This window comes from Ischnura elegans, chromosome X, assembly GCF_921293095.1.
Source record: "Ischnura elegans chromosome X, ioIscEleg1.1, whole genome shotgun sequence".
Taxonomy (NCBI): Eukaryota; Metazoa; Arthropoda; class Insecta; order Odonata; family Coenagrionidae; genus Ischnura; species Ischnura elegans.
Genome location: NC_060259.1, coordinates 101,807,959 through 101,835,871, shown reverse-complemented (window position 1 = coordinate 101,835,871; position 27,913 = coordinate 101,807,959). Strand labels below are relative to the sequence as shown.

At 39.2% G+C, this 27,913-nt stretch overlaps 1 protein-coding gene across 2 annotated transcripts; it reads left to right on the top strand.

Moving 5' to 3' along the window:
• The first annotated feature begins 1,632 nt into the window (after positions 1–1,632).
• Positions 1,633–27,690, top strand: LOC124171004 (UDP-N-acetylhexosamine pyrophosphorylase). 2 transcript variants are annotated; one of them, XM_046550122.1, is made up of 11 exons: positions 1,633–1,746; positions 10,400–10,540; positions 13,733–13,893; positions 17,637–17,841; positions 18,968–19,143; positions 19,229–19,401; positions 19,654–19,847; positions 19,984–20,124; positions 24,307–24,486; positions 25,141–25,200; positions 26,740–27,690. In XM_046550122.1, exons 2-11 carry the CDS (start codon positions 10,425–10,427, stop codon positions 26,918–26,920), a joined length of 1,587 nt encoding a protein of 528 aa, XP_046406078.1. In that variant the 5' UTR covers positions 1,633–1,746; positions 10,400–10,424; the 3' UTR covers positions 26,921–27,690. The 2 variants fall into 2 exon arrangements, with proteins under 2 accessions (XP_046406078.1, XP_046406079.1); XM_046550123.1 differs by lacking the exon at positions 1,633–1,746 and adding an exon at positions 8,449–8,529.
• Positions 27,691–27,913: the final 223 nt, after the last annotated feature.

Genomic DNA, 27,913 nt, shown 5'->3' with positions numbered 1-27,913 from the left:
AATTTGATACATCCTATGATTCCACTGCAATGAAAGGGAGGTAAGTTTCATAGGCGTGGTTTATTTTTAGTATCACTGGCGTTTTTATTACACTAAGGTTGCCCACAGAAAATAAAAGATGAATCCGTTAGTAATTCAAGACGGTAATAATTTTTAGAGGGTGCTTATCAGGTTAATTCGAATCAGTAGAGTCGTCATGTCCCGCCCGTTTGGGATCTTCCGCGGATAAGAAAACAGTGTTTTTTACTTTAGATACTTGACAAATGTTTATTGTCCCGTCTGCGACCTTCACTTTCGTTGTCGGATCGAAATATCGCATTTTTTATTGCAACCAATTTCAGTTTAACTAACTTCCAAGATCTTGATAGTGGAAAGTGATTAAACGGCCATTATTTATGTGAAAGTGATTCAATTAAAAGACATATAGAGGGTATTTGAATGGAATGAAACTATTCTGAGTGGAAATATCTCCTCCATAAGCTTGAACAAAATCATTGTTATAAATCGTTGCCTTCATACTTTTTTCTCAGAGGCTCGTACTTATTAATAATCGACTTTTTAAACTATTGTGTGGAGTTTTGAAGTCACGTTACTTTCAAAATTTTGAAATTTTAAATGAAAATGAGATTAATCATACTTTTTAGCATTCACGTATCTATTATTTATTGAGCAGAATGAACTTTAAGCCATTTTCTTATCATCTGACCCGTAAAACTGCTTAGCAAGCCCGGAAGTTTTTAAGGTCGCCATCGTTATTAAAAAGCTATCAATCTGGGGACACAAATTGAGATTCCTCACGTGATATATCTTTCCTGAGGGTTAAGCTTTTTCTCATAAATTTTAGGCACACTATTTTACAGTATACATTGACTTGTGCGCATGCTGACAAATAATTGAAATTTCATACCCTTGATCTTAGATAAGGGTGTACCAATTAAATGCATTATTGGACCACTGTTTTGAAAATTTTAAATGCAAAATTTAAAGCAAGGATCACGGCGAATTTACATTTTTCCAGCCAGTTTCAACAAACGAGCTTTCTCCCAAGATATAATTAAAATCTTTGGGATATAAATAAGTATTTTTATATCTGTTGTTACCATATTCATTTGTTTGTTATAGATTATTACTGCATTCTACGCGTTCTCATCGTTAACTTATAATATCATTTTACATTAGTTGTTAATGTGTACAAAACAAATACAAACCTTGGCTAGTGGTCCATTGCTACCAAATCCTGCAATCTACAACTTGGGAGCTCATCAAATTTCGCAACATTTTTTGCAAGCGGTCATTGCCTCATTGCTCACCTCTGTGCTTTTATCCGGCATGACAAAAATTGAAGGTAATATTTTGGAGTCTTTCGTTTGTGAACGATTTCGCAATTCGGAATGGACTGAATCAGATGCATTGATAGCTGCGAACGAAAACAATTGCCGCGAAATAAAGCATCCAGCAGATGAGCAACTGCGTCTGGCCTATCGATGAGTCCAACTCCATATCAGCCTTAATCATTTCCACCTCGTCCAAAGGCTGAAAATGAAGTCCCGGGGGATGAGTAATTTAAAGATAATCTGATAATGAGTGATAGGCCGCCACGCAGCGGGAACTCTTCCAATCGAAACATTCGTGGCTGACAGTTGCTACTCACGACAAGATCAACTTCACTGTTTTTCCCGCCCCTGCCTCCGCTGCAAGGAAGGCGACCAAGGACTGGCTGCGGATCAAACATCGCTGTAACCTCAGGTAAGGTCTTATTCCACATTCATTGCATCTGCACACACGGAGCGGTTCCGCGATTTCTTTCGACGCATCTGCCAGCTACATCACTTGTAAAGGTGATGGAGATGAATAAACAATCAGCAAATCCAAGTTCGTGGGAACACTGACCAACTCACGAACTTGGAACCGATTTTCCCACGAATTCCGTGAAAATATCCCCCGAATACCCGCAATCCCCCAGGAAATTATACAATGTACAATACAATTTACATTTATAAAAGAACTTATGGATCATAAATGCCGAGGAAGTGGTTAGTGGTACCCAGGAAACTTCGTAAAATAATGATTAACAGTTAGCATGTAATTATGTCTCCAAATTTGGTAAGGGGAGGAAAAATGATGACATCTATATATATAAAAGAAAGTCGAAAATCGTGTTAGTTAGAACACTTATAACTCGAGAACGGCTGCACCGATTTCAATGAGATTTGGTTCTTTGGATTCGTCACAGGCGGGGTTAACATATAGGCCATTAAAAAAAGGATGATTTCACAAAAAAATTCATCTCTTTCCTATGGACATGCATTTAGGAGTTATAGTAACACAACAATTGATAAGTCGGTCAAAGCTACAAATTAAATAATTAGTTTTGTTTTTACCACTTTAATAACTGAATTTAGTAACAATATAACATTTTAATTACTAAATATATTCAAAATATTAATTAAATTGAAATTAAATTTTTAAAATTTAATTCGAGCTGATTGTAAGCCCAGCCGTGGCCCAGCTCGAGTTGACACTTCACTACCGTGTTTGTAAACAAATCTCCAAGCAATTGTTGACAAACGGTAATGTCCGTGTTCCTGTCGAGGAATCGCGTAGTTTGCTCATCAACAAAGAGTTCCAGAATATGATTGATCACCAAAAGAATCAAAGATGGTTGATTTAGCGAGCAAGACCGAAGATGTGGATGACTAAAACGAGGTAAATTCAAATAGTTCGTACTCTGCATGGATTCGAATCTTTTAAATGTGTAACAAACGAAGACGAAATCACCAACTATCTATTTGAATATTTTAAGTCCTTGGACGTACCTGGCTTACCAAGGCACGATTTACAGAAAAATGTAGTTTCTGTGCTCATGATCTTTCGAAGCCTAAACCAACCATAACTATCCAACGGAACGTGTTTGATCATTAAAAAAATTGGTGAGGAATGTGATTCACGCAACTTTACTCAAAGGAAAATTCAAAGGTTAGGAAGTCCTCATTCCGTAGATTCCATGATCTCAACTCAAATGCTCTTTTGAGCTAAAACGTATTCAATTTACAATTCGTGTTGCATTAGTGATAACGATAAAAAAATCGCATGGTCATTCTTTCAGTTTTTGTGTTGTTTGTGCTCATGTGCTAATGAAAACCCATGATTTTCTCATGGTCAATTTAGCGTGCTATGTTCACGAGTCGATAAACCATCCTCTGTATTTCATCCTTCGCTTCAAGTGCGTAGCTAGGATAGGGGGTTTTGGGCGCAGCTAATACCACGGGTCTGTAGGGTATAGAAAACTCGCTAAGGTAAGCGGGAAGTGTGGGGGCACTTCCCTCAGACATTTTTTGAGATAAATGGTTCAAAATAGTGGGTTTTGCGGCTGTGTGAATAGTTAAATATGTTTTGTTTGTTAGTCATCCGTCCCCCTAATATTAATAACAAAATCTTTCATAAAAAAATTCTCTAAGCTCTTGGGGGGGGGGGTTATCCCCCAAAACCTCCCCTCGCTGCGTCACTGCTTTGCTTCGCTATATTTATTTAGCTTCATCCGCTTCATCTTGCGCCTGATAACAAAACAAAAACTGTTGTTTCTCAGAAGGTGCTTGACGCAAGACATTAAACCCGAATGTGTAGGGCTCACTGTGGTGCGTTTACGCATGCAGTACGTTTACGCAGTGCATTTTTTTCAAACAGAGATACTAAAACTGGCGCGCCTTAAGTCATTTAATGCGAATGCTGCTTCATAGGGGCTTTTCTTGCACGATTTTGAGCATCATTCAAGCGTCGGTCTGGGGTCGTGTCAACCTGCCCCCTGATTGGGCCAAGTGTATGCAACAGACTTGGACCTAAAAACATTTTTTTACAGCTAATAACGCAAATAGCCAACAACTGAATCCGTATAACTTTTATTTCATGAACTGCTTTATTAAACCACAATGCCCAAAATTTCTTAAAACATAAGAAAATTTGTTGAAAAAATCCGCGTAAACGTGCTCCGATTCAGCCTATGTAGATTCAATAAAGAAAATGTCTTTATGGCAAGCAATTTTGGTACTCATTTACGTAGTTTTATTGAATTTGTACCCTTATTTTATTATAATAAATTAAACATGATTAAAAACGATACAGCCGCTCCTGATTTATAAATGGTGTAAGTAAACTGTAAGTTCATTGATTGTTAGGCGGTACGAAGTTCGCCGGGTCAGCTAGTAGTGATATATTCAAGTGTGAAGCTAAAGCATCTATGGCATCAGACTAGCTGAAGGCACTTGTTACCTAGACTTTTCTTTCAACCTGCTCACGTACGAGTAGTCATTTTTCAAATAAAACATTACAACTATCATCAAATTTTTATAAAGGAGCGTAAGCGTAAATAGCCGTGCTATTAATATTTTTATAAGTAAATTTTCGATTTTCATCCAAATGTGTTCATGAATCCTTTAAGATTGCACCTGGAACGACTGCTCATACGCGCATCCTTGTGTGACATGCAAGGCTTCATTCTCAGGCATTTGGCGACAAGGTAGCGAATCTTGGGCATAATCTTAAACCGTAGTCTAAAATTAGCATTATTGCATTCATAATAAAAGAGTAATGACCTTGTGGGTAAAGCGTTTGCCTACTCATGGTATAGTTTAAATCCTGGTCAATTTTGGTCAAATATGGACTCCGCTGGATAAAAAAGCCTCGCGTCGCGAAGTAGATCAAGGAATGAAGCGTATGCCGACAGTGTGCGAAAATTATGTGCCTTTGAGAATGGGTGACCTCACCCAGCCGAACTTATGCCGTAACCAATTCACATCTAGAAAATAAATTACGGAGTATAAATGTTGAGCAAGTGTTCAAGAGCATTCAAGAAACTTTGGAAAATAATGATAAAAAGTCGATATGCAATTGTATCTCTAATTTTTCTAGTGGTAAGCGTAAGGAAAATTATGCTATTGAGATGTTATTTAAGTATCCAATATTTCAGCATCCAGGCTAACACCAAAGAGGTCGGTCGATCCATCATGTCCACTATCATCAACGTTACTCACTGTTCTGTTCACTGAAACTTTCAGCGTTAAAATGTCAAGGGATTAGTAGATCCAGGTTCGAATCTCGGTCAAGACCAATGAATGCGTCCGCGGTGAGTGTCTTCATTTTTTGGGAAAATTTGCCATATTTTCTCCCAAAGATATTATCCTAGATAGCGGGCGTTAATTACCTCACCCATCCGGACGTATAAAATATCCAATTCACTCCCAGGAAAAAAATACGGAACATAAATGCTGGGATAGCTTTTAGTGGAATTAAGGAAACTTCGGAAAAATGGTGGTTAAAAGTAAACATTCAATTATATCTCCAAAAGTTTCTGTGGTAAGAGGAAGAAAATTGTGTACCCTAAGAATCTAGTATTTTAGCGTCCGTGCTAGCAAGAAAGAGAAAGTGATATATTCAAGCGTAAAGATAGTGTATCTATGGCATCGGAACGGCTAAAGACACTTGTTACCTTGAAATCGAGTTTGCTATTTGCACAGGAGGTTAATTAGAAATTAATGAGAATATCTTCACTCCTGCTCGACCACTTTATTCAGATGGCTTAATTTAAACTTACGGAATCATCTTTGCAACATGAAGTTCACTAACAACCATGTTTCACATTGATTAGTTAATTGAAACTTTATTGTCCATTTACGTGTTAATTGTTTATTGGAGACCCAGGTTATATTCTCAGGAGGCCGATATCAGGTTGATGACAGCATCCTCTATGCTTTTGAATGTAAGGTGATGTTGTAAGGGAGTTGTAAAGCTTCTGGATAATGATGAACATGGAGTGAACGGAGGAAGCCAACAATCCAGTTGGAGGTTCGGGGTGAATGCACTCCGAATGGGAGCTCAGTGAAGCAGAAAATGCACATGGGATTGGGCACATTCTGATGCAACACAATCCCTGGAATACAAATATTGGAAGGAAATGATAATGACTCGCCGCCCGTTGTGAACATAGTTGAAATTACTATACATTAATGAAGAGAAAAAAAGTGGTCACCTGTTGCAGCATACCAGACTTCGTGTTGATGACAATATCTGGCAGTAATTTAAAGAGTTCAGTGTATTAAAGTGTATGAATCCTTGCGAGGGAACGTAGCGGTTGCATGATGAGATACTGTAAACATCGCTCCTGTTCGAACAACCTTTTTACATGACTTAATTTAAAGTTACAAAACCATTTTGATATTCTCAGGGCATGTAAAGTCGAATCGCGATCAAGTCCAATGAGTATGTGCGCGACGAGTGTCTTCATTCGGTGCAAAAATTTACGATACTTTCTTCCATAGGTATTCATGTATTCTCCTGGATTGTGGACGTGGGTGACCTCACCCATCCGAACGTAAAAGGTAGCCAACTCACGTTTTGGAAAAAATATCATGGATCATACATGCTGAGATAGGCCTTTGTGGAATTTAGGAAACGTCGGTAAAATAATGGTTAAAAGTAGGCATTCAATTATATCTCCAAATTTTTCAGTGGCAAGGGGAAGAAAAATGATGCCATTCTCATTCTTTTCTTGTGCCTCAAATTTGAACATTTAGCTTGGAAGTTTTCTCACATGCGTTCGAAATATGGAATACGACTGACCAATACGAAGTGATACATCTTGTTAACGAGCAGTAAGCCGATCTTCAGGTTGATAACAGCATCCTTCGTCCTTTTTCTTTTAGTAAATGAATCGTTATGGGGGAAACAAGGCGATCACGAGACCAGGGCCATAGAAGACGGGGGAGGTTAGGAGGGTCAAACCCCCTCGAAATGTTTGGGAGATACTGTGGTGAGTTCGCCCCAAACAAACGACACCACCCCACCCTCCAAAATGTGTCCTTTTTTAAATTCCGCCGAAAAAGAGACAAAAGGCCTTAGCGAAGGGTGGATTTGGGGGTTCAACCCGCCCTAAACATTTGAAAGAGACTGCCTTGAGCTTGAGTGTACCATTTTGAAACCAACTTCCCCCGAAGTGCTCCCCCTCTCGTTAATCCCCCTTGAATTTATTCCTTTCCGGGTGCGATCTGGGAAGGATTTCAGTACAGACAGAAATACCTACGGTGAGACAGCTTTCGGGTTGATTACGATATCCGCGGGTATTTAATTATCTTAGTGAATAAAAAAATACATTATTTTGGGGAAACTTAGCGGCTGTTTGGTGAGAGACTGGAATGTAGTTGAGCAGCGAGGCAATCCTCACGTTGACGACGGTATTCGCCGTAATTTTGGACACTGAAGACATTATATTGTGCTGAGGAACTCCAAAATCCATGGATACAGTCCTTAATCACTGTACGCCGACTGTAGAAGCGGTTGTCACAGAGGCGCATGTTTTTGCTCCTGGACAGGCGTCGGCTGTTATGTAAATGATAAAATGAAGCAAATTTAAGCAAATAAATCTCTCGGAAAAAATATAGCTTTTGCTTGAACACACATTACAGCAGACCCTGATGAGGTGCGTCAAGCTACTGCACTCCTTGGTGACGTTCTTCCCCGTTATTTTGATCACTCCTTCTCGATCAACTCACTTGGACCGTGCCTGGAGAATGAGGAACGCCGAATTAGTTGGGTGCGGCTTTTGATACGCTGACCCGCGGTGAATGCCGTTGCAACGGGCCGAGGCCATTACCAACAAAAAAAAACCCTGTGCGTGATATGTAGCCGTTTACGTGATGAGATATTGCAGCGCAGAGGCCCGCGATCCAGTCTTCTGGTGGTTGACGGCACACGCCGTAACGCAGGTCGCTGAAAACCAATGCGAAGGCTGGAAACGGAGTTGGAAGCGCCGAAATCGTTCGACGCGGTTCTTGATCGCGGCACGCCTCCCAGGGGAGCGGTCGGCGCGGCTGAGGTCGCTGCATCGGAACAGACGCGACGGTGACGTGTTTTAAATATTTAATCAAACGGAGCTTTGAGGCGGAAACATAGCAGTTTACGTGATGAGATACTGTAGCGCAGCAAACCAATCTTTGGGGGGATGAACCTTAATTTGGGGCGATGATAACAATTCAGGAGATAGGAAAACGCCGAAAATGACGCGGTTCTAGATCGTCGACCGTCGGAATGGTTAGTGGATGTCGTGGCATCGAGCCTAATTCGCCGTAATTTCCTTATTATAGCGAAAAATCCGAGTGGGCGTAACCATGGAACGTAGCGAGTTCAGATGAGAGGCTGCAGCGCCGAGGTGCAGTGTTTGGGTCGATTGGCGCCGTCTGCCGTGAGTTGGGCCGCTGGAAACCATTCAGGAGGCTGGAAACGGTGTTGTTAAACGCCGAATATGATGGATAATGATGGGCGGGAGTGGTTGGCGAGGTACGGCACCGCATTCCTACTGGTGCGCAGGATGAAAGGAAGTGCGCGAGGGGGGAGGGGTGGGGGATTCTTCCTGGAGGGGCACTTTCCCCGTGGCCGTGACTGGGGAGGGAGGCAGGGGGGGCGGAGGGCTACATCTCGGGAAAGCGACCAGCAAGTGGGTCACTCGCGAGGCTCACTCCGGCCGGCCGACACCTTCCGCAGGTGAGTGCTCCCTCCACTGCTGCTTCTGCGGACTCGGGCTACGCGCTTCCCGGGCGACTCCGCTCTCGCCTCCCGGCAACTCTCCGCCACCGCCCGGCCACTCGAAACGCGCGCCTATGTGTTGTTGTTCCTCCGGCGAGAGAGTGCGGGCCTCGTCGCTTTCCCTCCGCGGTCCCCGTGCAACGGGGTCAAGACTAGTGTTTGGTGGTGGCGGACGCTCAACGCAACGGTGACCTACCCTTCCGAAAGAACGCAATGACTTTCGTCCAACGTTGTTTATTTTTTGCCGTGCGCTCTGGATAAACTCTGCTTTCGATGGTTGTGGCGTTTTCACTGCCGCCGCGGAAGGAAGTCTAGCCTGACCCTCCCCCACTCTCCTCGACGGATGACCGTTCAACGGCCTGGCTCCGTGACTGTGACGGACCTCGCGCTCAGACGTGCAACCGCCCGCTCGGCATACGTACGGCCGCGCAGTGAATCGCGCTAGGCACCACCTGTTGGATAATTCTGTGAAGACCGTTGTGTCACTCAGTTCAGATCGCTTCACTGCCGCCCCTCTCCCGATATCAGTGTGTTTTCATGTGATGCACGTACGTGATCGATGTAATAATTGCCTCCCACACGTTTTCTCGAGTGTTTTCGAAAGTATTTTTGGGACGAGTTCTCATGTTATGACAACACTCAAGAATAATTCTGCTCAACTAATTAAAGCCTACAGAACGAAAATTTAAGTGATTGATCAATGGTGTTAGAAATACCCCTAAAGTTTGAAGATGAGGGGAATGAGTAGGTGATGACCGCTTACCAGCTGTCAACAACACAGTCGCGGATTTAGAGGGGGGAGCCCCCCCCCCCCCGTGATTTCCGTAAAAATTGAAAATATGGTCATCTTTAAAGTGGTTCTCGAATGAAAGTTTTTTATGTCACCTGAATGAGAATGTTTTAAAATAATTTATTAATGCGTAAAAAGCACTTGTCTTTGCAAATCAGACGACAGAACTCAGAGGGATTCTCGGTGAGAGGAGTTGCATACCTATTAGGTGCCGTTCAAAATAAAGACCCGCACCACCAAAAAACAACGGCCTTAGTCCACTCCTGCACCTCCGTTATTAACTGTTACATGAGATCGTGAAACCAACCTCATGAAATTTCCCTGTCATCAAGTGTAAATCCTTCTAATTTTCAAGCAAAAAATCTCTCAAGATTACTGCATTACATTGGCAGTTTGGTTCAGTTCAGTTACATTCACTTTGGGTCTCTGAATACAATTTGGCCTAAATTCGCACTCTGGGTTTGGAGAGTTTTATTTTTGGGGTTGCCGAATCCCAGTTTGAATGCTGTGCAATTTAAGCATAGCACTCCATCCCTCCGGCGGCACTTGAAGGGGTGGACCTCTAGGACCTCTAGGCCTTCCGTAAAAAGTAATCAAAAGCCGAATCAAGGCTTCCCTCCACCCTGCCATCCTTCCCAGTGGTGCAACTGACATGAGTTGTGGGTCACCTCCTCTGAATAACTACCAACTATCTCAGGATTACAATATATCACAATGGAATAGGTAGGTGAATGAGGCATATGCTATAAGTGAAAGTGTATGTATCATTGGCGAATCACTAAAAAAATTGTTGTCCTACATCACATAACTGTGGGCTATCAATTGAAGAACAGGTTTATTTCTTATTGAATACATCTTTCCTGCAACCAAGGCTTGAAATCGATCAGTAGAACTAAATATTTAGGGTTTACAAAATTTTAATTACCATTAATTGAGCTTAATTGTGACATTCAATGACCCTGTAATGACTCAAGACTAACTTCTTAAACAGTCCTCCAATCACTGAAAGAGATAATATTATTTTCATTCAATTTCCAGGTAAAGAGTGCCTTAAAGAAGGAGGATGGATATTTCTATGCTTAAGCAGAGCCTTGCAGAGTATGGCCAAGAACACCTCCTCGCCTTTTGGGAGACTCTGGATGATCATGAAAAGAGAGAGCTTTACAAGGATATCACTGAGTAAGTTTTTAAGAGTACTCATATTTCTCTTCAACATGATTTTCAGTGCAGATTAAGTGATATGAAATGATACATTCCTAACATACCCATGCTGCTTGGGAAATATGAAGATGTTGTAACATAACTTGAAAAATGATATTCCGCACCCTAAATCACGGAAATGAATGGACTCTGGTACACTAAGACACTTCCCTTCATGATAACATTCAGTATGGACAAAAGTCTTAGCGTTCACACCTTGCTCATTGGTGAAATCTTTAACTTATGCCAAATGATATCCCATACTGTGGAAGATAATGGAAATGAATAGGCTGAACGAAATGTGTTAAGGAGTGTGTTCAAATGATAAGCATATCTGTAATTGCCTTGGTTAATCTATTGTTTTTTTTTTTATTCCAAGGCAATCAGTATCATAGATGATTATTATGGATAGGTTGTTATGATCATGCTAGGATTGTGCGAGCAACATTGAATTACAGGGAGCAACCTAGCATCAGATAATTGCAAATCCACGGAGGAGAGGAAATATCTCAAATCTAAGGGTAAATTTTATTTTTCAGAGGCATACAATTTAGCTCAGTGGCTCTCATAGTTGGTATTGCCCATCCATAAGAGGCTGGGCCAGAGGGCGATTATAAAATGAAAATAGTCTGAAAAGGGGGTCAACAGTGGAGTGCTAGAGGCAGACTCTTCACCAAAGATTGCAGGGTGGAGTTGGGCATAGATTAATAGACCAAGGAGGGGCAGTGGTTCTGAGAAGTCTGAGAATAATGAAACTAAATATCATCAATTGTGCACTTGCCATATTTCTGACAAGTTGAAATGCAAAGGACCTCAACTAGGAAAAATACTAACTTTGTCACGTAGAGAGTCTGAAACTCTTCATTTTCCACTTATTCTGTGTATTCCACATTCCCTCCTCTCGCCTGTCCGTCCCCCTCCCAAGGCAATTACCAGGATCCACCTCTGGGATTATCCTCAAATGATGAGAATCATCAGGGGGACACAAGTTCAATATGGTAGGGAAAAGATTTTACATATCTGCTTCCTTGCTGCTTGAATGAGACAATTAATTTACTCTAATATTGGCGAGAAAACCAAGAAATTAGGATATTGGCAAACTATAATGTGTAGACTTTCAAACGCTACCATTTAGGCAGTATGGCATCTGAATTTTTTTTTGATGAGGTACCAGTAATACTTGCTCCAAGAGTCACATTTTTCTAGCATTGACATAGTTAGACAAGATGTCTTGGTTAGCATTACCATCGTGCTACTTATCCCCACTAAATATTTAAGTTTTTTATTATGGCTAACGGATGGCCAGCTATGAGATTATACCCAATAAGTTAGAATCCAATCCCTCCTATCTGCACTTAAAGAATCACATATTTTGCAACTGGATGGGTATGACATCACACTTTTGATTTTTCTAGGAATGATTATGATGTAAAGCCCTGGTGGTTGCTCCTATGTTTTCATAGAATAGTTTGTAATATCTGTGCCTCACGATTAATCACTCTGAGTGCGATGACGAACTTTAGATTTGACACTCAAATACAACGTAAAGATATCACGCACATAATTAGTATCTTCAATACTCCTCATCACATGCATTGAAATCTCCAGTGCTTTCTTAGCTCACAGGAGAATTTATGGGTCAATTCTGTGTTTATGTACATTAGGTGGCAATAATTGTGCAAATAGTTGTACTGCTGTAATCATTTAAATATCTTGTCCATATGATGATGGAATCAATGTCGTCCGGAGATGGAGTTAAGTAATCCGTCAAGGGATGGAGTGTAAGTTTTATTGTGAGCCATAAAAATTCTTTCTTCATGAATCCCAGATATATTTTTGTTCTTCTAGTAGATAATTTACCTAAATATAAAGATAGGAAAATTTCATCATGTCACTCTTTCCCAAGCCTTCCTTGGATTGTCCTTCCTTTATTGGTCATTGGTCACGTAGTGGTTTCAGCTTCTGAGATTTTTGGAGACAAGGTATTGGTTCTAGCTGATCTCAGGGGTATGTGGGCAACCAGGAATGTCTTGGTAGAAAAAAACTGCATTATAAATTCGCCTATTCTTAATAGCTATAAAATCTCAGATTATTTACAAAATTTTCAACCCTAGCTCTGTCAGAATTTACAATAAGTATGTAATTTTCTTCCTGGAGTACAATGATATGAAACCCAGAGGGAAAAGAGATTTCTCATGGTAACAGTGCCATATGGTGGACTGGTCTTAGTGGTGGCAGGGTACCATCCTCACCTGTTGAACAGAAAGAAGATTGAATCCCAACTGGGTAGATTACAAAGTACTCCATCAGACATTTAAATTTGATTCTTGATTAACCTTGTTTTTCATTGAGCCAGTGTCAACCCTATATTCTGATCCATTCTTCAAAACCCTCTTATTTAAACTTTCATTACCGGCTTGTCCAACTCTTGATACATTTAGTGTTGGCCATGTCAACAGATATAGTAGTCCCATATGTTGTGATGATTCATGTTTCACCAATTGACATATCCTTCCCTTCTGCTGTCTTTGGGCTTGCTCTGCATTCCATACATCCGAGAACTTACTTGGCTTGGTCCAGCTATTTGTGTAAACTTTTTTCAATTTAACTCTTTGTCTCCCTTCTTCCTTTGTGCATATGTAGTCTGCTTTGGACTCAATTTTAGCTGGATTAGGGTCTATCTATGGCTCAAAATAAATGTTGGAGATAAAACCATCAATATATGCACTAATTTGGGTTGCATTCCTTCATCAACCATGGACAAAATCCACCAGTAACTGCATTACATTATAAGTGAAGAATACGATGGTCACCCAATGGGCATGGAATATTTGTTTCCCACCAGCAGATAGATTTTAAAAAAATTACTCTCCAGCAAAGGAGGTTAATTCCTTCGTGCATGCCAGTCCATCCTTAATCCATAGCCCAGGATGTTCAACAAGTTGTGCCAAATGTCAATTTGATAGTTAATAATATATTATGTAATGATTCCTTTAACACATTGGTGCATTTATTTAGTAATACTTTACTTAAAATATAATGCCATTAGTCACTAATTTATTGGACATTAATAATGAACGCTGTCATTGAAAATGTAAGAAGGCTTCGGTTTATCCATTAGAGCAAGATAAATATTCTACTGATAAACTGATGATAATATTTCTTTCACAGTATAAACTTGAGAGACGTCACCACCTTTTTCAAAAGAACAACCGATTCCTCAAATGAAGACCAAGGAAAACTAGATGATAGGCTACAACCTGTTCCCTCAGAAATATATGGCTCTGCTGTTCAGACTTCCAAGGAAAAATTGAAAATCTATCAAGATGAAGGTCAGTAAACACAAAAATAAACTAGTTACATTATATTGATAAAGTTCATAGCAGAAAGGTTATGCTCGACCGTTGTCAATTTAACCCTTTCACTGCTGTTCAATCTCCGGTAAACCTTCTCCTCACATGCGGCAAAAAGGTTAAAATGTGTTTCGTTGGGCCATGGAGCAGGTACTTCCAGGATGGGCATGGTACACCCTCATAGGGTCCCAAATCCAGTACCCTTTCCTCGACAAGCTCACTCTTGCTGGCCTGGACCATCTCTTGGACCCTCCCGCCGGGGGGCCTCCTCCCAAAAAGTGACCGCTCTGACTGCAATTTGAAAATCAACCAATCAATCCAATCATCAAAAAATAGTTTTTTGCATAACACTCCAGCCAATCAAGCAATCAAGTACGTCTTTGAACCGTGTTTCTATTGAAAAATAACAATTTTATTAACTTTGCTAAAAACGTGGCTGCGGACCACCGGAAATTGGCCATTTTAGCAAAGTTAGCAAAATCGTTATTTCTCATCGCAGAAACACGGTTCAAAGACATACTTAATTGCCTGATTGGCAGGAGTGCGATGCAAACAATCATTTTTTGATGATTGCATTGATTGATAGATTTTCAAAATGCAGTCAGAGCGGTCACTTTTGGGGAGGGAGGCCCCCCACTCAGAGGGTCGAAGAGAGGGGCCAGCGAGGGTGAGCTCGTTGAGGAAAGGGTCCTGGATTAGGGACCCTTTCAAGTGCTTTGCATGGCAGGGAGGAAGAAAAAGTATGTTCACAGCAGTGAAAGCGTACCAGGTGCGTCCACAGCAGAGCGAAGGGTTAAGTCCAATGTTCAACAGCAGCACGAAAAAAAAGAGAACCTTCCCTTGCTCTCCATTATTCACAAACCAAGTTTTTGACCCTTGAACTCTCAGTCTGTGGCAATCCATGGTTATTTCTTTAACTCATTCAGTTTTTCAACTACTTTGGTCGTAATTAAGGCATTATGCCACAGGTATGGGAATGAAATGCATTCTGAGTAGGGGAGTTAGTTTTTTCAGGTTAGTTTCTTTCCTTCAACTATGTCACTTCCTGAGGATTTATGCTCAGGCTACCCCAAGATCTAAACTGGTATTTGAATTTAGGACCCTATGGTCCAAGGGAAACAGGGTCATCATCCCTCTGCCAGGATTTTTCTCATGTCAGCTGGCCTTGAGCTTAAAGTATTTTTACTGAAGCAGGCCACTGGCTCACATACAAGCCCTCTGTTTAATAAATCAGAGAATGTTTTCTATTCCCAGTTAACTTTTTATGAAATCATTGATTCTCTAGGCATTTTTCAGGAGGCCTGCATTTTTCTGTAAAATCTCTTGGCAATTTGTGTATGAAATTAAGCAAGTCTGCTTGGCACTTGAAGGATTATCCCATGCATGTGTTACTCTGTGGTGAAAGGTGCTCCATTGAATTTGAGGAGGAGAGCTTGTACCCTTCTCCTCATCAACATTAACGCATTTAGGGGAAACACCACCAGTGGCCATAGTAAGGAATGGAGACGTGGACTAGATGCAGATCATTGTCTGCACACTGGGGAAAATGTTCCAGGATGTGGGGGTGGGGGTTTGAGGCCATCGTAGCCTCAGGTTATTAGACTAGGTGTTGTCAATGCATAGTGCCAACTAGGTTGCAGCCGTGCCAATCACTTTGGGGGAATTCCAAGTTCACTGCTGAAAGCAGGCAGATATGCAGTTATTGCTTCCTTTTCTCTTCTCATTACATGTGCCACTGCTGCCACTCAATAAAACACTCTACAATTAAGTGCAGAGGTATTCATGAGATAATGCTTATCCCAAGTGGTCTCCATCATATTTAGTTCTATCTTAACTCTTTTTTGGACCCCAGATTCAATTATAGCAAGTGAATGCCAGTGTGAAAAGTAATGGACTATTGTTGATGAGAAAGAAAAGTAATGAGGCATCACGAGTGTCCATTCTTTTTTTAGTAAATGCAGAAATTTATGCTTTGGCCTGCAAGTTTGTGCTCTAGCTTTGGTTTATCTTAAAAATTAGTTATTATATATTTTGAAAAAATATAATGAAATGTTCCTCTGCTGGGCTAATTGAGAAAAATGATATAATGAAATGTTCTTACACTGGACTGATCTAAAGGATTGTGGAGGATAATGGCCTTTCAAAGGAGTGGTTAGCTTCCCTAATTAATTCTCTTTGTGGCACAATATTTGGTACCTTCTTAAAGAGGTTAATTAAATGATAGGTACATAATAATTATCATTGGTAATTTTAGTCTCCTAAGGCCACACGCTACTTTTCAATGGGTAAATGCAAATACTGTATCATGTAGGCAGTGCAATAAAGAGTATTCAGCCGTAATGTTTTCCTTATCCAGTAATCCATTCATAATCAGTGACCAAACAAAAGACTGTATTTCAACCTGATGGTAAGGAAATATTGGGATGGAGGGATCTCGGAATATCTGTTATCATAGACCAACTCATTTTGATGATATTATGAGAAGCCTGCATTAAATGTATTCATTTGGAAGGGACTGTATATATTATGGATGCATATGGCACAAGCAACTCATGTCAGGGGCACAGTTAAGAATTAAGGCTGAGGGGGGGTTTTAGGCACAAATAATACTTAGGGGTGTGAGGGTATTGCATACCCACCAGGGTAAGCAGGTTTTTGTGGGGGCCCTCCTCCATAAAAATTTTAAGAATAATGGTTCAAAATGGCAAGTTTTATGGCTTTCTGTGGGATATTTGATTAATCCTAACAATATTATATAAGTAATCCTAATCCAATTACATAAAATGGATTAACCTTAAATATTTGTCTGAGCTCTGGGGAGGGGTTTATTCCCCAAAAACCCCCTGTCGCTGCGCCACTGACTCATGTAGTATCAGAAAAGCACCCTCAAGTTCACTGCACAGGGGAAGTGTTAGTGAATGCATGCCACCCATTGAGTGGCAGTCATTAATGTAAATGATGCTTATTGGCCCATTGCACTCATACTTTCCCCTCTCTTGCATCATTTCTGAATGTTAGTGCCAGTAGTGGGCCCTTCCTTCAGCTGCCAAAGAGTTTCAAAGGTTCCATTCAATAGACGTGTCATCATCCTATGGGATGACAGTTTCTATATAAAGCTGTTGAAATCTTGCATTTTAAGCTTTGTCCCAATTCTCCCAGCATGTGGAAATTCACATTCTTGTATTTCCTCTTTAAATATAGCTAAATTAGGACTTGACTCCTGGCACTTAGCCAGGGAGGGGGGAGGGTTTGGGGCCTTCAGCCTGTTCCCCCAAAAATTTTTTCCCTGTGGTGACTACTCGTGCTCATCTGCAGAGGAGACCACTAGCTACTTCTGTGGCACGTGTTCTTTGGCACCTCAGTGGCATCTGTTCATTCTGGCACGCAATTTTTTCACTTCATAATGTCTGTCAATAACTTACAATGAATTTATTTAATTTAAATTTCAGCCTAATGCAAACAAGATGTACAGTTGACTTGATAATGTGCATGGCTTTCTGATGGGTGCAAATTGACAGCAAAACATCACGATAAGCAACCTGTATGCCTTCCAAGCAACCCCCTGGAGCCAATTTCTGGCTGCGTGCCTGCTTCACTCACTTCACCTAACAAGCCACCAATAATGAATGAATGTTGCCATAATGTTAGATGTCATTTATGTAATCAAAATCACATATTTTTCTCTCTACAACAATCCCAACTATTTTCTTTGGAAAACTCAGGGCTGAGGCAAATTGCTGAGGGGAAGGTGGGTGTTCTGCTGCTGGCTGGAGGTCAAGGAACTCGCCTTGGTGTCTCTTATCCTAAAGGAATGTATGATGTGGGTTTACCCTCACACAAGACCCTGTATCAACTGCAAGCGGAAAGGATAAGGAGATTGGAGGAGCTGGCATTTGACCATACTGGGAAGAATGGGAATATCCCTTGGTAAGAGAAAATACGATAATTTAATAAACTTGCTGAAGGGGAGCTTAGTAGTCTAGTGGGTTGAGAGTATGATTACTGATTGTGGGATCTAAGGTTCAAATTCCAAGTGAAACCTCAGGACACGCTAAATCAGAATCCTGGAAGTACACAAGATGGCCCACAGGAAAGGCTGTCCCCCATATGAATCAATGAAATTCATTTGCCTATATGTACCTCAGTTTACAAAGCTCAACTCTCGCCCATCAAAATCATTATTCGCGTTGAGTCACGGAGTGAGTGAGGTTTTCCTGATTCAAAATGATCAAAATGATGTTGGAATTAACAATTTACAATTTATTTTCTTTGAAAAAATAGGAACCCATGCCCTTTGGGCCACCAGTACTTTGGATCCAGAATTAGGTGTTTTTTAGGCTGTTTTTGTTAGGCTGAAAGGTACTAAGTTTGAAAGTGATGAACTTGAGGACTGCATTTTTTATTGTTCTAACCTTTCTGCATATATTCATAAGATATTGTCCAACACAATCTAATCCACCTCCCAAACCACAACCCACCCCCCCTACCTCCAAGGCACAGTCCACACATAATACCGTATTTGTCTGAATATAGTCCCCCCTTTTTTTCCAAAAATATGCATGGTAAAGGTAAATGGGGGACTATATTCAAATGCATTTCTTCAAATTTTCCCAAAGCTGAAGCCTCAAAATTAGGGGGGGGGGGACTATATTCAGAGGGGGACTATATTTGGAGATATACAGTACATGCGTCTGCTACCACATGCCTCTCCTTTACAATTGAAAGTACACTTGGATCTTTATATTGTATTTTCTCTCCCCTTTTACTGCATACTGGGTCTTTCTACTGAAAGTATATATAGATTTTGATACTTTATTTTACAGCATTTTGAATTTTTTATTTACTACAATCTTAAATTCCTATGTACCAGTTATGTGTACTAATTGCTGGAAAAAGCAATTAGAAGCTGAATGTTACAGGTGTTATTGGTATATAATATACAAATGGTGATAAATGACGAAGTCTACTAATCCTCTGTCAAACAGCAAATATTTTTTATTGTTCGAATTATGCTTATCAAAAATTAATTATTTATATTGCTCTCGATACCCAGGTACATTATGACAAGTGAGCACACAAGAGAGCCAACCCTGGAATTCTTTGCAAAGCATAACTACTTTGGATTGAAGAAGGAAAATTTGATTGTTTTCGAGCAAGGAATGCTACCCTGCTTTACCTTTGACGGTAAAATTATATTGGAAAGCAAGTGCAAGGTTGCAAAAGCTCCAGGTATTCATTTCATCTGTAGTGAGTTTTCTGTCTCCTCAATGGGTTAATCCACATCTGAGTGAATGCCCAAAATGCTATTTTTCAGATGGCAATGGAGGATTGTACCGTGCTTTGCATGAGAAAAACATTCTTGAAAGCTTACATAGCAGAAATGTGAAGTACCTTCATGTGTACTGTGTGGACAATATTTTAGTGAAATTAGCTGACCCAGTCTTCATGGGATATTGTATCAGCAAAGGAGCTGATTGTGGTGCTAAGGTGAGTTTGTAGAGAAAACACTTTTTGGGGGGGGCAATGATTGAACTATTTCAAACTGTTTCAATCTCATCTGGCCTTGTTGTTCATTTAAATTGGGGTTAAGATGGGTATGAAAGCATATTTTTGCCATCTAGTCCATTGATTCAACCAAATGTTAAATCAGCCATACCTTTTGATCGTGGCTATGTCTATGTATATGATTATCATTATTTTCACATAAGTTATTAAGTGGCGTTCACTTAAATTTTTTAGGTTGTAGAGAAAGCATTCCCAACAGAGGCTGTTGGCGTGGTTTGCAAAGTTGATGGAAAATATCAAGTTGTGGAATACAGTGAAATTACTTTGAAGACTGCTCAGAAAAGGAATCCAGACAATAGACTGACATTCAGTGCTGGAAATATTTGCAACCATTTCTTTACCACTGAATTTCTACAAAATGTTGTCAAGTATGTGCCACCCATATTCTCATCTATGCTTTCTGTGGCTAATGCAATATTTTTTGCTCCTGCACTTAACCAGACGAGAGTGATTGGTGATATTGATGGTGAAAGGCTAAACACTATCCCTTTCTTTCTATTGCAGTGAGCATGAGTATTCATTGAAACATCATGTAGCTCGGAAGAAGATTGCCTTTGTTGATGATAATGGAGAGGTTGTCAAACCAGAAAAACCAAATGGCATTAAAATGGAAAAGTTCGTCTTTGATGTTTTCCAGTTTTCCAAGTAAGGCTTTGAAATTACTGTTTTAAATGGGTTCTTTAAAAGTTGGATTATAGCATAAGGGCAGGGCCAGAATTAGGAGTTTAGCCAGGGGAGGCAAAGATCAGTTCGCCACTCCGCTTCCCTGATCCCCCATCGCTCCCCTCTCCCAGGCACTAAAATATAATAGGTGCATCTGTAAGGTGCATTTTAAAAAAATGCGTTAGTTGAAATTACTCACCCCATGTTTACTATTAATAAGTTTTATTAATTTTATAGTTAAACCCTTGAATGGCTAGCATGCCCCCATGGGCACAGCTGCAATGGTCTAAAGAGTTACGTATTATTTCTGACCCAAACATTGTAGAGCATGCTGACTCTGACAGAAATTTTTATGCACAATATATCACTTTATTCGATTCGTGTGTTAACGGCCAGCATTTATACCAGCAGTTGACTGTGGCACGATAGGTATTCTTACTCACTATGTTCAAGGTGGAAAAAGAGGAATAATGGCAAAGTGTCTTCAGTAAATGCGATTTTTTTCCTTTTCATTTTTGATACTCGGCTATGTATTTAATCTTATCTTTATAGTGAATGTTGGTCTCTTTTACTATAATTGTGATATCCTTCATACAAGACAAGGAATTTGAATTTATTTTTGGGTGATCCCGTATGGGGACTCTAGCCAGTAGCCAGGGGTGTCTTTTTTGGCAGAATCTGAATTTGCCTCACAAATATTTACCGTGGTCCTCGGCAGCAAACATAAAACGACTATTCTAATTCCTTCAAGTCACTTTTAGTTGCGAATGAAAAAATTGGAATGGGCCAAAAGAAAAATTATGACTCAACAACAGGCTCAAAAGAAGACGAGCAGACATACGATGTTAGCCATTCCACAGATGGTCCTCTAAAATGACCACATTGATTATGATTATTGAAAATGATAGCCTTGATTGCATTGACCACATTGAACTCGTGGCCAAATTTTCTAATTTAGTCCAATCTCTTGTCATAAGTTGCAGGGAGACAATCAAGGAGAAAGTGAACAAGCAACCATTACAAGCTTTGTCAGTTTTAGTCCTGAACAGGAAGGAAAAGACAGCAAAATGACCAAGACGTATGCACAGGCATAAGATGATATATCATCTGCTAAGAATATATTCCTCGAAAAGAATTTCGCTGCTTTTCCTGGTAAATCCCTTGTTGAGGTTTTCAAAATATTCATGATGGAAGAAATTGTATTTTTCTCTGTTCTATTCTATTCTGAGTGGTTATTGCTGTCTGCAGGAAGAGTATTTTTGGGAGAGTGGCGATGATGTCCAAAACACTCTGGTTTATAATGCCATTCACAGGGTTTTAAAATATAAATAAAGTGCAGATAAAAATCACTAAGATAAGAGCAGCAAAATGTGCACACTTAGGCCATTCATAAATATGGCAAATTGCGTTTGTTCAGAAAACTATGTGCCAACTGCCGAGCTAAATTACGATGAATCCAAGATAAAATATTTTGGCAATCATAGCTGCAAACAGTTTATATGGGGTGAAACTATAAGTTTCGACTTAAAAATGTGGTGCTTGAATACTCAAGAGTACTTGGTGGACTTCAGCAAATAGCAAGGATGGAGTGTTGAAGACAAAAATAACTACCATAAATTCATAGGTAAATGCTTTTCCTATTTGCTTACCATGTTGGACAATTTACAAGAGCAAGCAATAAATCTTCCCTTTTCCATTTATTTTGACAATTTGTTTGCTAGTTTCCTCTTATAAGTCAGTTAAAATCTCAAGGATATGAGAGTACTGGAACAGTTCAGAGAAAAAGTATACCCAAAGGTATCCCATTGATCAAAAACAAAAACAACTAGCTAGGCAGCCCCGCTGCTCCCATTCTTTCGCACGGGAGAAAAACAAGAATATTGTTGTTGTTAGATAGAATGACTATTTGGTGGTGACTGTCTAGTCATCTTGCCATGGGGTACACCCACTCATAAAGGTCATGAGATTCCCAGGTGTTACCTCAAAAATAGTACTATTTCAGTAGCCAGTAGTGTTCTCTAGCTACAATATATGCATGGGCGGAACTGATCTCACGGATCATATCAGTGTAATATCAACAGGTACAGGAATGTTATTAGAGGAGAAAAATGGTGATGGATGGATGAAGCTATCTCCTTGATGCTGTTATTGTAAATTCTGGGTCAAATATACCACAGTAAGCCTTTAGGCGAGAGATTGCACAAGTGTTTTTGTAACGAAGATGTACCTTTCCCAAACCTAGTGGTTGCGTTTGACATTTGCTATCAAGTACAACCAATCATATCTGATGACATAAGGTATGATGGTAGGGATCACCAATTTGTCCCCTTTGATAGACGCTGATGTGCTTATGAAGAATATTCTTCCTGCGCACACTCAAAATGTACGAAGTGCGACTAAGGTCTTTGCCTTCAATGAAATTCTGATTATCATACTCGGAAATTGAAAACCCAATTTATAGTATTCAATGACTCTACCAGCTATATAGGACTAATTTTGTCAATAAACTCATTGATAACATGCGTTTTTATTCTATAACTGTTTCCAAAACTGAGTTTCATACTTTTAAGTTCCTTGGACAGCTAAAAAAATGTTTAAGCCAAAAAAATTAAGTAAAATGATTTGAACTTACCTCAAATTTCCAAGTAAAAAAAATGTTATGGGTAAATACAAAAATATATGTCGTTTCACACAGTAAAAATAACAATTATGAAGATATGATTCCGCAGAATGCAGAGCGGTGGCCGGAACAACTAGCGTGCCCAAATGGGCACACCCCCTCAAGCAAGAACGAATCAACAGAATTTTATATCTAAGCATTCACCCGAATGCTTTGGCAGTAATTAAGCAATTTTTAACCTTTTCCTGCCGGCACCTACAATAGAGAAACATTTTCGTGCTACAAGTAGCATAAGAATATTTTAAACCTCTCTGTACGGAGCTCTTTTTTGGGGGTGAGTTGCCTGGGTATTTTCGTCCCTCGGATTTGGGGCCCAACGTCCCTTACCCCAGCCACTGGACTTTACCCTCTAACCCTATTACAGCACAAATTCATGGTCAACTTATTGCATTACTAGTGCTTTTTCAACCACACACTGTAGTTGATTTTAAATGATTTACTCTTCTAAAAGAATTACTAACGGTTTTTTAAGCATTGTGGAATTTTAAATGGGTTTCCAGCGTTAATAACAACAAAGTTAGTAAATATAAGGGTAATGAGACTATAAGTCTGGAAGTCCGTTATTTTTTACCCTAAAATTCCATTTAAAAATTGCTTGGGCACAGAAAAAAATGAAGAATTCATTTCAAAGTATAAAAACATAGTGTATAAAAACGGGACTGTTGATATCCTTCACAAGTGACTGGCGCGTGGTGTGCACATTAGGATGCTGACAGTCCTCCTTACAGCACACATTATCATTTTTTAGTATGAGTGGGAGTCTAAGCTGAGTAGCAGTTACATAAACATGGTCATCTCAATTGATTATCTTGCAAAGTGCAAACTGTGGCGCGACATCCGCAAAACTTGCCAAGTGGCCTCAGCTTTTACCCACCTCAAGCTTTATTAACCTTTTAAAAACAATAATTTTTTAATACAATTTTGGCTTTATATTAGATATGTTTTCAATATGATGCACCTGAAACAAATCAATATTCATAACACTGAATGCAGATAAAGCCACCAAGCAAACCAAAAAAAATCAGATTAACCTTCAACAATTGGAAGGTTATGGCTACCATGTTTTGGGACTAAAAAAATATGTTGCTATATGATTTCTTACGTCTTCCTGAGGGGTATGTTTGTAACATTGTTAGATAACTTTCATTAGGTTGTACTTTTTAGCTATTTCTGAGTTTATTATTTTAGCTGCGTCATAGTGGCGTTCGGTGTAATATTTTCCTGAAAGTGATGTATATCATCCATTTATGTAGTCAATTGTTTTCAATTTTTAAAATTTTTTTGAAAGGCAGCTCATTTATATTGTGATTATTATCTGATGATCCTGTCCCTGCTCGGTTTTTTCCCCTGAAATCCTAGGTGGTGTAGCCTCCTAGATTGTTGGTTTAAAATTACTTAGGAAGTGTATGATGGAGCAGAGTATTTCATAGCTCCTATTTATTATATTATATTTAACTCCTATTTTCATTTAATGTATTTTTCAGTGACTTTGTAGTGTGGGAAGTGCCAAGGGAAGATGAATTCAGTCCTTTGAAGAATGCTGATGGTGCGGAAAAAGATACCCCAACGACTGCAAGGCATGATCTCTACTCCCTTCATCAAAGATACATTGTTGCAGCTGGTGGTCAGCTAGAGAATGACAAGGACATGCCGTTTATCACTGGGTAATGAATGATGATGTACTGAAATGATGATGGACAGTCTATAAAAACAGAAACACCCAAGACAAGCACTTAAGTGATGCTTCAACATGTGGATTTTCTTACTTCATTTACAGCATGAACTAATTTCAAGCTAATACACAGATAGCTTATTGATGAAAGAGTTATGCTGTGGGTGGGAGCTTTTTTTGTTCGGGTCTTTGGTTGTATAAATGTTTCTTTTTTGCTAATGGCGGAGAATTAGTCAAATTAGCAAAAATGGATAATTCTCATACATATTTTGCTCATAATATGTCACTTTAAAAATGAGTACTCTCTTCATTTAACTTTTTTGAAAGTCATTGGATGGCAAGAAATTAGAGTCAAATCACTTCCTTAATAGTGAGTCACCCTTGCTATGAATCAAAATTATTTCTTATGATTAAGTCTTGGTAAATACCTTACTTCATGAAGACAAGAAAAGAAAAATTTCAAAACACATTTTTACATGGAATAAAAGAGTGCAGTCATTGAATCAATTTCAAATCAGAAAAAAAGTTAAGACATTCATTCCTATGTGGAGTCTTTTTTATGAAATAATATGTATCAATGAATTATATCTATGGATAGTTTCACATTTGCTGATTAATTTCCAATTAATGTTTTTTTGTGTTACAGCAAAACCTCTCCAATCCAAAATGGAAATGGTACTATTTTAGAGACTAATAACAATGAAATGTGAGTATGAATGAAATAATATTGGCATTACAATTACATGTGTGGTACACCTGCTCTTATGTGCTATACCCTGAAAAGTTTTGAGCCTTTCTCCACTGCCCTAAACATCCTGTCCTGCCTTAACTTCCCAGGAAGGCATTGCGCACATGTCTTATCATGCCTAAAATGCACAAGGCAAGGGCTTAGTAATTTCTTTTATTGACCATGGCTTTGACAGGGAACACCCTCATATCAGCAAAAAAGTCAAGGTGAACAACTAGTGTGTTTGCTACCTTGTCTTTGTACCAGATGATGGTGTTCTATGTTGAACACAAGCTGGGGAAGTGCCAGGTCCTCTGCAAGTCGAACTTCCCACTAATGCTCTCAGGGGCTATATTGGTCATTCATCTTGCCATTGCCCTTAATTCTGATCTTTGCTTTATAAAAGTGGAAGAGGAAACTTTACAGTCACAACCTCAACCAAGCAAAGAAAATCTATCGCTAATATTCATTTCCCTTAACACATTTCAACTACCCTATTCAGCTCATTTAGGGTAGGTAAGCTTCGGTGATGCCTGTACTGAAGCCCTTAAGAGGAAGAAAGCATTGCCCTCTTTGCTTAGTTTATTCTACTGACTATTTCCTTCTTGCTTTGTCCATTGTTGATCACTCAGCTACCCAAGTAGCAGACCTCCTTTACCTCCTCAAGTTTATGGTTCTTCTCCTCCACTGCAAAGCAATATTCTCGTCTTCTTTGCATTGATTCTCAGCTTATATCTATTCATGTCCTATTCATATCATTTTATGTTTTCTCTAGTTAATAGAATCTTCTTCAGGTCTCTCTCAGTCCCTGCTGTGACTTCTAGGTCATCAGCAAATCGCAGTATACTATTTTTTTGCATGGTGTTTTACTTAAGATGGTTTCTTTTTTATTTCTATGATAGCTCTCTCCATGAACACTTTGAACATCACAGGGGAAAGTGCACACCCTTGTCTCACTCCTTTCCTTATTTTTGCTTCTTTGTAGCTTGATCCAGGGTTAATCACCACTACTTAATTTTTGATAATTCATAGATAGGTAATTCTTCAAATATTACATAACTCTCTTCTCTTTCTTATATTAAGCAAAATTGGATTTTTAATGAAAGTATTTTTATGCCTAGATATTAAGGTTCGACTTAAACATTCCTTGGTGAGAAATTGTAATCTTTAAGTTTGCAGTCATGCTATTTAAAGGGAATCATGTTCTCAACGCCAACGGCATGGGAAATGTGTTCATTCACATTTTACAAAGGGTTTAGAACAGTGTTCATTTTATCTTTGAGTTTAAATCTTTCATCATTGAATGCTGAGGGAAATAATTCATTGTGCGTACACTTGATTGCCTTACCTACATGTTAGTTATATTCTTTTGCTAGAACTCCCTTTGGACTTCTCATTTATACTCAAGTTAAAACCAACCACTGCTACCAATGAGTTGTTTTACAAATTTACAAGAAAATTCACTAGCTTTGACTAAATAAGTAATCATTGAAAAATATTTTTTGCTTAATTTTACAGTAAACACTCAAACATTAAGTGGAAAGGTCCCCCTGTTTGTGAGATTTCTCCACTGCTATCATATGCTGGAGAAGGTCTGGAAGATGTGGTTTCTAGCAAGAAATTCCAGGCTCCTTTGTGCCTACGGCATCCACTGGAGAAGAGCTTCAACAAGAACTTATGCGACAAAGGAGAACATTGACCATCCTCATATCAGCACCTTTGTTTGAATATGGTGAAGGTGTGCTCAATGACTTGATGGACTGATTTTCTGTGATTTAAAAACATTTCAATACTCTCCCACCATGATATAAATAATGTAAATGATTTTAAAACAAAAAAAAATTACGCAATTCCAAACAGACTTAAAAGTGCTAAGAAAGAGGTACAGAAGGCATCATCAAGATGCTGCAAATACATAACATTATTATTCAAAGATTAGCACTTTATGAAGAAAATTTTTATTCATTAAATATATTTGCCTATATATTGCCTATACTTGGATACTGTGCATTGGTATAGGAGTTGTGATTAAAAATATTTGGCCTGAATCAGGTCAGTTATACATTGGGCATCACTAAAAGTTTTGGTCATTCATGCTGAATTAAATCTTGCTATGAAATGACTGGATTTCCTAAAATTTGTGTCCAAGGGTGAAATAATGAATGAAGGAGGTGGAAAGATCCAAACACAGGCCTGGGGTAATTTTTCTGCATCAATTTCCAGGAAGCTCAATTTTTTATTATATTTTTTTTTTGAATTAATAGATTGTAAAACTGGTGATTGTATATATTTTAATACGATTTTTTTATAAAAGATTGAATGCTCATTTTATATTTTCCTATGTCGTATAAAATCAATTCAGAGATAACTTGATGTCTTAATAATGTATCTATACCTATTCTCATATGTACAGTGAGTGTTCCTTACAGATCATCTGTATTTTCTTTTCAATAAATATTTCGCCGGCCACGTTTCTCTCATGAGATTATTTCAGTTGACTTCTACCCCAATGCCTCAGATGGTTTACACAATCACCCTTCATGAAGAATGCCGATTTTCTAAAGGTTAATAGAATTGTCTTAAGATGTACTGGTACATCAAGTCAACAGTTGTCCAGTTCAGGGTCGGAATTAGGGGCTTGGTAAGGGGGTTGAAGATCATTTTGCTGCCCCCCTCCCACCAACAATAAAGT

Excerpts from the sequence above, each read along its gene's own strand:
- LOC124171004 (XM_046550122.1), top strand. The coding sequence starts at position 10,425 with ATGGATATTTCTATGCTTAAGCAGAGCCTTGCAGAGTATGGCCAAGAA. Across the intron at positions 19,144-19,228 it reads CAAGGTTGCAAAAGCTCCAG|ATGGCAATGGAGGATTGTAC; the intron begins GTATTCATTTCA and ends GCTATTTTTCAG. Across the intron at positions 19,402-19,653 it reads GAGCTGATTGTGGTGCTAAG|GTTGTAGAGAAAGCATTCCC; the intron begins GTGAGTTTGTAG and ends TAAATTTTTTAG.